This window comes from Carya illinoinensis, chromosome 2, assembly GCF_018687715.1.
Source record: "Carya illinoinensis cultivar Pawnee chromosome 2, C.illinoinensisPawnee_v1, whole genome shotgun sequence".
Taxonomy (NCBI): Eukaryota; Viridiplantae; Streptophyta; class Magnoliopsida; order Fagales; family Juglandaceae; genus Carya; species Carya illinoinensis.
The window spans coordinates 33,315,706-33,323,915 of record NC_056753.1 but is presented as its reverse complement, the minus strand read 5'-3'; the positions used below and the strand labels follow the sequence as shown (position 1 = coordinate 33,323,915).

Here is an 8,210-nt window from a genome sequence, read left to right as displayed (position 1 = left end):
CCACAGGAGAAAAAGTGTCAATAAAATCCAACCCCTCTTGTTGAGTGTACCCCTTTGCTACTAGCCTAGCTTTATAACGTTCAATGGTCCCATCTGATTTATATTTAATTTTGTACACCCATTTACAGCCAATGGGATGTTTATCAGGAGGCAAGTCAGTAAGTACCCATGTATTATTTTTCTCAAGAGCAAATAATTCTGCTTTCATGGCCTCTTGCCAATGAGGAATTTTAATTGCTTGATGATAGAATTTAGGTTCAAACTGAGATGAGATATTAATGGTGAAAGCACGATGTGTAGAGGAAAGTTTGTTATAAGAAAGATAAGTAGACAAAGAATGAGGAGTACTTACCTTGAGAGAAGCTGCTGCAATGGAAGAATCAAAGTTTGATGAAGAAGAAGTGATTAAATCACAATGATATTGCTGCAAATATTGTGGTGGATGTTTAATTCTAGTAGACCTTCGAATAGATAGATCATTGGTAGAAGGATGAGAATCTGAAATTTGTTGAAACTGATCAATGGATACAGAATCTGAATTTTGATGTGAGACAGTAGGCATATCAATCACAGCAGGTGAGTCAGAAATAATAGGAATGTTAGAATCTTTTGGATTATTAATGGGATAGCAAAAATCAGGTGTATTAGAAGGAGGAATGGGAATGACAAAAGAATCTAAAGGAACTGATTTGGGATCCAAAGAGAGAGTGTTTCTGTTTTTATAAGGGAAGAGATGTTCATAGAAGATGACATCCCTGGATAGAAAAACAGATTTGGAGTGTAAATCATACAATTTGTAACCTTTGACACCAAAAGGATAGCCCAGAAAAATACATTTCCTAGCTCTAGAATCAAATTTTGATCTTTGAGAAGCAAGAGTGCTAGCATAGCATAAACAACCAAACACTTTTAAACTGGAATAATTGGGTTTTTGAGAAAAAATGAGCTCATAAGGAGATTTGTTAGACAAAATAGGAGTTGGTAACCTATTTATTATGAAAGCTGCTGTTAAAACACAGTCACCCCAGAAACAAAGTGGTAAATAGGCTTGAAACCTCAGGGCACGTGCAACTTCTAGTAAATGCCTATGTTTTCTTTCTACTACCCCATTCTGTTGAGGAGTGGCTACACAACTCTTTTGATGAATGATGCCTTTAGCAGAAAAATATGAAGACATATCAAACTCTAAACCATTATCACTTCTAAGAATTTTAACCTTAGAACTAAATTGTGTTTCTACAAGAGCAATGTAAGAAATGAGTTTGGTTCTAGTTTCAGATTTGGTTTTCATTAGATACACCCAAGTGGCTCTTGTAAAATCATCAACAATGGTAAGAAAATATTGAAAACCATCTAGAGTAGGAGTAGAGAATGGGCCCCATATATCACAATGGATTATTTCAAAGGAACAAGAAGTACGAGATTTACTCTGTGGAAAAACCAATCTTGATTGTTTTGAATAATGACATACATCACAATTTGTATGTCTAGAAGGAGTTACATCAGAAAAAGATCTATGTATCAGACTTTGTTTCAGAAAAGAAGGATGACCTAGGCGATAATGCCATAGGTCCATACCAACAGAATTAGAATTACAACTTGATGTTGAAACAAAAGATTTACTAGAATCAAGTACATCAGATAGAGATGCTTTATTGTGCAGCAAATAGTAAAGACCACTTCTTTCTTCACCCAGACCAATCGTCTTCCATGCATACAGGTCCTGAATGAAGCAAAATTTGTTTAAGAAGATTAGACAACAATTAGAAGAGTGGGTAAGTTTACTAGCTGAGAGGAGATTAAAGGAAAATGAGGGAACACACAGGACATTGTTAAGAACCAAAGAATCTGAAATTTTAACAACTCCTGTGTGTGTAATTGGTGCTTTGTAACCATTTGGTAATGTAACAAAAGCTGATTGAACAATTGTGTAAGAGGAAAGAAGTGACACTGAGCTAACCATATGGTCAGTAGCTCCAGTGTCAATAATCCATGGAATATCAAGATATGAATTATATTTCTTAGCAGAAAATAAGCAAGGATTGAAAGTCAGATTGGAAAGTGATTTACCTGACTGATTGAAAAAGGACTGGGGATTTTGCCGAGATGTGGTATCTACTAAATGAACTGAAGCAGATTTGTCAGTGGAGTTATGCATTTCAAGCAAAGAAAGTAACTGTTGACATTGTTCTTGAGTAAATGGTAAGGAAGGTATCTCACTAACTTGTCTGTCCTGTGAAATATTACCAGACAAATGACCATCGACAGAATTGAGTCTAGGTTTATTGTTCTTGTAGCCAGGAGGATACCCATGTAGTTTGTAACACTTTTCTTTTGTGTGTCCTGTCAGTCCACAATGACTACAAATGGGCTTCGATTTTTGAAAAGACTTGAATCTTGTACCAGACTTCTGAGAATCATGTGTTGTAGATGCCAAAACAGTGGAGTCCAGATTTGAAGATTTTGGAACATGAAGACTACGATGACGTTCCTCTTGTAAAACTAAAGAGAAAACTCTGTTTATGGGTGGCAAAGGGTCTAGCAATAGGATTTGGGCTCTAACATTAGAATATGTATCATTAAGCCCCATCAAAAAACGCATCACAGATTCTTGTTGTTGATATTCTAATACTGCTTTCAATATACCACAGTTGCAATTAGGACCACAACCACAATTCAGCAATGGTCTAAAATTGGACAATTCATCCCATAAAGTTTTCAACTGAGTATAATAGTCACTTACAGACATGTCCTCTTGAAGCAAAGAGGAAATTTCTTTCTGAAGTTGAAAGATCCGTGGCCCATTCGACTGTGAGAACCTTTCTTTGAGATCAGCCCATAATGCAGCAGCCGTATCAATGTAGATGCAACTTGCTGCAATATTCTTGGAAACAGAATTCAGAATCCAAGAAAACACCATATCATTGCAGCGGAGCCAAGCATCACACGTAGGGTTAGACGAATTCGGAGCCAAATTCAAGCTACCGTCTATAAACCCTAACTTGTTCTTGGCCCTAAGAGCAATTCGCATAGATCTGCTCCAAGAATTGTAATTATCACCAGTGAGCATTTGAGAAACAAGAAGAAGGCCTGGATTGTCACCATGATGAAGAAAATACGGACTAGCAGAGTTGTCCGTGAGATTTACACTCGGAGGAGAAACAGAGGACTCAGCCATTAAGAGAAAAAAATAGAACTTAAGAGAAAAATTCTTCTGATACCATGTAGGAGAATCGATCTAAATCATCCGATTACTCAAGTATTCCAAGAAATCAAAGAAAGCTCAAGAACACGAATAGAAAGGAAAAACTGATCTTCTGTGAAAGTAAGAATTCATAACTGTGCAGTGTACAGAGTAGTTCAGCTATATATACAAGAGATGAAATACATGTGCAGTACACGTGCAATAAAGTAAATTGACAATTAAGGGTATTGTAAAACTAACTATTTACAATAATTGTTTATACTTCAATATTGCTTCTCATATTTGCCACGTTATCCTTGGTTATTATATCATGTTATAATGACTGCCCAATTCCTCCCCCCAACCGAATATTAATACACACATTATTTGCTATATATGTCTTAAGTCTCCTAGTGGAAGCTGCCTTGTTACCTCCAATTAAATTTAATGTTCGGTTTAAATAGTAAAAATGTTTCATTTCATTATTATAATTTTTTTAAATTCTGACTCAAAATATAATAAACAATTCAACATTTTCAAATCTTAAAAAAATAATAATATTAAAAAATAATATTCTAATAATATTTTATTCAACTTTTAACTTATATTTAAAACTATCTCATCTCATTATCTAAACTGCACCTTAATAAATACAATTACTTATGGAGCACACGACCTACACCGCCCTGTAGTATGCAGGAATCAAGTCTCGTGGTTGCGTTTGACGTATATATGTTACAAAAGAGAAATGCTACACCATACACTAATATGTATCAATTTATCATTTTTAATTTTATATTTAAACCCATATATTAATGTGTAAATATAATAGCAAAAATAACAAATTAAACATTTATGTGTAGTGTAAGAAATGATAAGCAGAAATTTTTATTACAAATTTGCTAGAACTACCTAAACTGGCCATACAGTGAGCTTAGGTGAAGGAGAAGGTGCAAAGACCGTATGTCCTCAATTCACGGATAAGGCCGTAGCTGTCTCAAACTAGCTCAAAACTTACAAATTAGGCTATGTTTGGTTAGTGTCTCAAATCATCTCATTATTATTTATTATTTTTTACTATTTATTATTACTATTCACAAATAATCTAAAACCATCTCAACTTACAAACGTAAACCTAAGCTTGCTTGATTGCAATTAGAGGTTTTGTTGGTGGGCGATCGGGAATATACGAGTCATCGTTCCTTTTAGTATTGCATTTTCAAACAAGTTTTCTTTATTCTTTAAGGCGATGGATGGAAAGTTACGGTGGTTGATTGTACCGGTTGAGCGGATTTGATGAATGGACCAAGTTGTGGGCTTTCGTTGCCCGATCCATTGTTAGAGAAATTGAAGTTTCGTACAACTTCAATTGATCCGCTTCGAACATGCATGCATAATAAGAGAAGAAAGCGCGCAACGCAAACAATACACTAAAATTTACGTCGAAAACCCTAGCTCCAGTGTAGATGGAAAAACCACACGGGACAAATTCCGATCAAATTCACTATGATCATGAAAATATGTTTCATTGACTCAAGTCTCTGCTTAAAACTTGAGTGCTGATCATATACAAATTGGGATATAAATAATAACATCAACAATATATAATATTCCACTCTTTGAGGAGCCGCCCGATCGACCGCTGTCATCGCCATTACAATATCATCCCAATTTGTTTTTCTGCCGTAACGAACTCTTCCAATACTGATCATATGCCTCATGATGCTCCACATGAACGTGGTTTCTTGGCTAGCCTTCTAGAAGACAATTTACTCCGATCAGGTTTCTCTCGACACTCCTCTGGCTTTGGTGCAGTTCGGAAGTTAATCACTTGCATTTTCCTTTTCTTATTTTCAACGTCTTTGTAGGATTGACGGAGCTTTCTTGTCTTTGATGACTCAAGCTTCAACTCCAAATCCACGTCATCCAACGTGCTCGATCTTTGACTCATCGGTGGACGCTTGGGTACAACTTCTGAAATAAATATTCTCCCCTTTCGAAGCATTTTCCTCCAAAACTACTTCTTTGTGCAGTCGAGGTTTCTGATGATCTGGACATGACTTATCAGGCTTAGGTGCGGTTTGGAAGTCAGTGCTCTGAAATGGCCTTCATGACTTTCTTCGCATCTTCAATGTTTTTATTATCATCGTCGGCTTGAGTTAATATATTTGAATAGATTGAGATGAGTTGAGATGAGTCAATATATTTTAATATTTTTATTCAAGTATTTTCTCGTTTAGTTTTACAGATAAGATAAGATAAGTTGAGATAAAAATTAAAAGTTAAATAAAAAGTTATTAGAATATATTTTTTTAATATTATTTTTATTTTAAAATTTGAAAATATTGAATTGTTTATTTTATTTTATATAAAAAATTAGAAAATTGTAATAATTAAATTAAATGAGATGAAATAAGATAAAAATTGAATAAAAATAAATAATTAATTTTAATAAAACTATAATTGAGGACCCACAGAGTAGGTGGGTTTATCATCTGAGTCAGCACTGAAACCTCGTATCAGAAACACGTTGTTTGTATCCGAAGTATTGCATGGATAGGACACGTGGCCTGCATGAAGAAGGTCCATGGCGGCTATGTAGAGCTGCTTGTATGAAGTTGGATACAGTATACAGGGTAGTTCTGTTCTTCCGGGACGGACTCATCAGGAGGTTTTCCATTCTTTTCAAACTCTCTGCTCTTAAATTCGGCTATGATTCCTTGTTTACATCTCTTGCTTTGATCTCTTTGTTGGAATTTAGTTCGAGATAGTACATATCTTTTGGTCAGTCTGACATTGTTTTCTTGAACCTGCGGATTTTTCTAGGGAAATATGAAAGAAAGCATGGGAAACCCTTTGCATCTCAAATCTTTGAACCACATCTCACTCGTGTGCAGATCAGTAAAGGAGTCCATCCATTTCTATCAGAACGTTCTTGGGTTTATCCCTATCAGGAGGCCAGGTTCTTTCGATTTTGATGGGGCATGGTAATTTCTCATCTCGATAAGAATAATACAAATAAAGATAAACAAACGGATCAAGAACGGACCCAATTCTTTTCTTTTTTACTCGATTCTTGGAGAGACTTTCTTTATATATAGTTGTCTCTAATGGGGTTTTGGTTCCTGGATGTCATTATATATATACAGGCTATTCGGGTACGGAATCGGAATACATTTATTGCAAACAGAGGATCCAGAGAACATACCAAAGAAGACTGAAATCAACCCGAAAGACAATCACACATCTTTCCAGTGCGAGAGCATGGGTGCTGTGGAGAAGAAGCTGAAGGAGATGGGGATTGCGTACGTGCGGACGATGGCGGAGGAAGGCGGGATCCATGTCGACCAAATCTTCTTTCACGACCCTGATGGCTTCATGATGGAGATATGCAACTGTGACAACCTGCCCGTCGTCCCTTTGGCCGGCGAGATGGCCCGGTCGTGCTCTCGGGTAAACCTTCAGATGATGCAGCAGCAGAAAATCCGGGTTGTCAATCAATAGAAGGAGACTTTGTTAGGTCGAGTGCCAATAATAATAAGACTATCGGATCAGTATTTTGTTCTTAATTTTTCCAGTGTCTTGTGAAATATTGCTTCTTGTAATGAGAGAACTTTGTGAACTCTCACAATTATACAAATGGGAAATCTTTGCTTTCCAACCTAATGAAAAAGTTGTATTTTAGATTCATTATTTTCAAATTATGCAGATTGAGATTTGACAAAACTTGCATGTTCATCTTTTTCTGATTGGTTCGGATTTATGAAGTTTCACTTTTTTTTAATGAGTGCGGATCGAGAACTTGCATGTATCTAAGATCGTATCTACGGAAATTATTCTTCAAAGAATGCAGCATATCAGGGTCCTGTACTGCAACTTGAAAGGCACGGGGAAGAGAATCTTTTGCTTTTCTGCCGGGGAATGACCCGAATTGACAATGAACTATTAGGAAAATGGGAAATATATAGCGAAAATAGAAAATAAATATTTCAGACTCAAAGAATTTATTAAAAACATATTTTAATAACACTTAATTTGAATGTGCTAGCTAGCAGCCTTAAATCAGATTAATGATGACAATTGAGTGTGTTATATATGGTAACTCAAATTAATGGCCGTGATCATTAAGTGCAAACTATATATATGTGGTCATCATCAAGTCTCATTTAATGGTGCCACCAGTACGTATTAATGTGTATCATAATCTCTAGTTTTAAATTTCTTCCATTTAATTTCATTTTAAATCAGCGATACTGTTGTTGCTGTTAGACAGCTTATAAAGTTTTCTCCTTCATGACAATATTATATTGACGATGATTTTATATATAGAGTTTTTTCTATGCTTTAAGATAATATTATATTTCGAATACCGCAAAATAAAAGCTTTTTATAGAAAAATAAAATAAAATAAAAACATGACAATAAGTAACTGCAGATTATAACTCTGTTTTGCCGTGCAACTGGAATTTGCACAGACGTGTAAGCTGTATCATTCTTTTTTTTTTAACTTACAGAATAGAAGGAATTTGATCTTTTGATGCAATACTTTCCCTTCGGCCAGATAATCCCATTGTATTCAAAAGCGAGACAATATCATGCGCAACCACTCTAAAACACGCATCATGCGCGCAGGCTCATTAAAGAGTAGAAATTAAGATCAAAGAAGCTCTACTGACAAATGAAAGTACGTACAATACATAACTTCACTTATTAATAGTCTCATGAAGATCAAACATATATAAAGCTGGATATGTTACAGCCCCCTCGCCAGCATTTGCTCGTTATTCTCTATGGATTCCAGCCTTCGGATCAGCACTTGTTGCCGAAACTTCTTGACGAATGCCTCAGCACTCTCATTAATGTCTGGCATCTTTGCACTGCCTGATCTTTCCTCTCCGTTGCAGGAGACTTCAAATCTCCCTTCTCTCTGAAATCATTGGCACCCACTCTTTCACTTCGTTGTAGAGTTTTCTGGGTGTCGGATATTGGATGCGATTCTTCATTTTAAAACGCATGTAAGTGTTTT

The 8,210-nt window shown here is 35.7% G+C and overlaps 1 protein-coding gene across 2 annotated transcripts; it reads left to right on the top strand.

The window, feature by feature from the left end:
- The first annotated feature begins 5,700 nt into the window (after positions 1-5,700).
- LOC122301111 (metallothiol transferase FosB-like) lies at positions 5,701-6,872 on the top strand. 2 transcript variants are annotated; one of them, XM_043112208.1, is made up of 3 exons: positions 5,701-5,855; positions 6,011-6,171; positions 6,334-6,872. In XM_043112208.1, exons 2-3 carry the CDS (start codon positions 6,017-6,019, stop codon positions 6,686-6,688), a joined length of 510 nt encoding a protein of 169 aa, XP_042968142.1. In that variant the 5' UTR covers positions 5,701-5,855; positions 6,011-6,016; the 3' UTR covers positions 6,689-6,872. The 2 variants fall into 2 exon arrangements, with proteins under 2 accessions (XP_042968142.1, XP_042968140.1); XM_043112206.1 differs by lacking the exon at positions 5,701-5,855 and having other exon boundaries at positions 5,862-6,171.
- Positions 6,873-8,210: the final 1,338 nt, after the last annotated feature.

What these genes read in the sequence shown, in the direction of transcription:
- LOC122301111 (XM_043112208.1), top strand. Translation starts at nt 6,017, where the DNA reads ATGAAAGAAAGCATGGGAAACCCTTTGCATCTCAAATCTTTGAACCAC. An exon ending in TTCGATTTTGATGGGGCATG is followed by an intron (nt 6,172 to 6,333) that starts GTAATTTCTCAT and finishes ATATATATACAG; the next exon opens with GCTATTCGGGTACGGAATCG.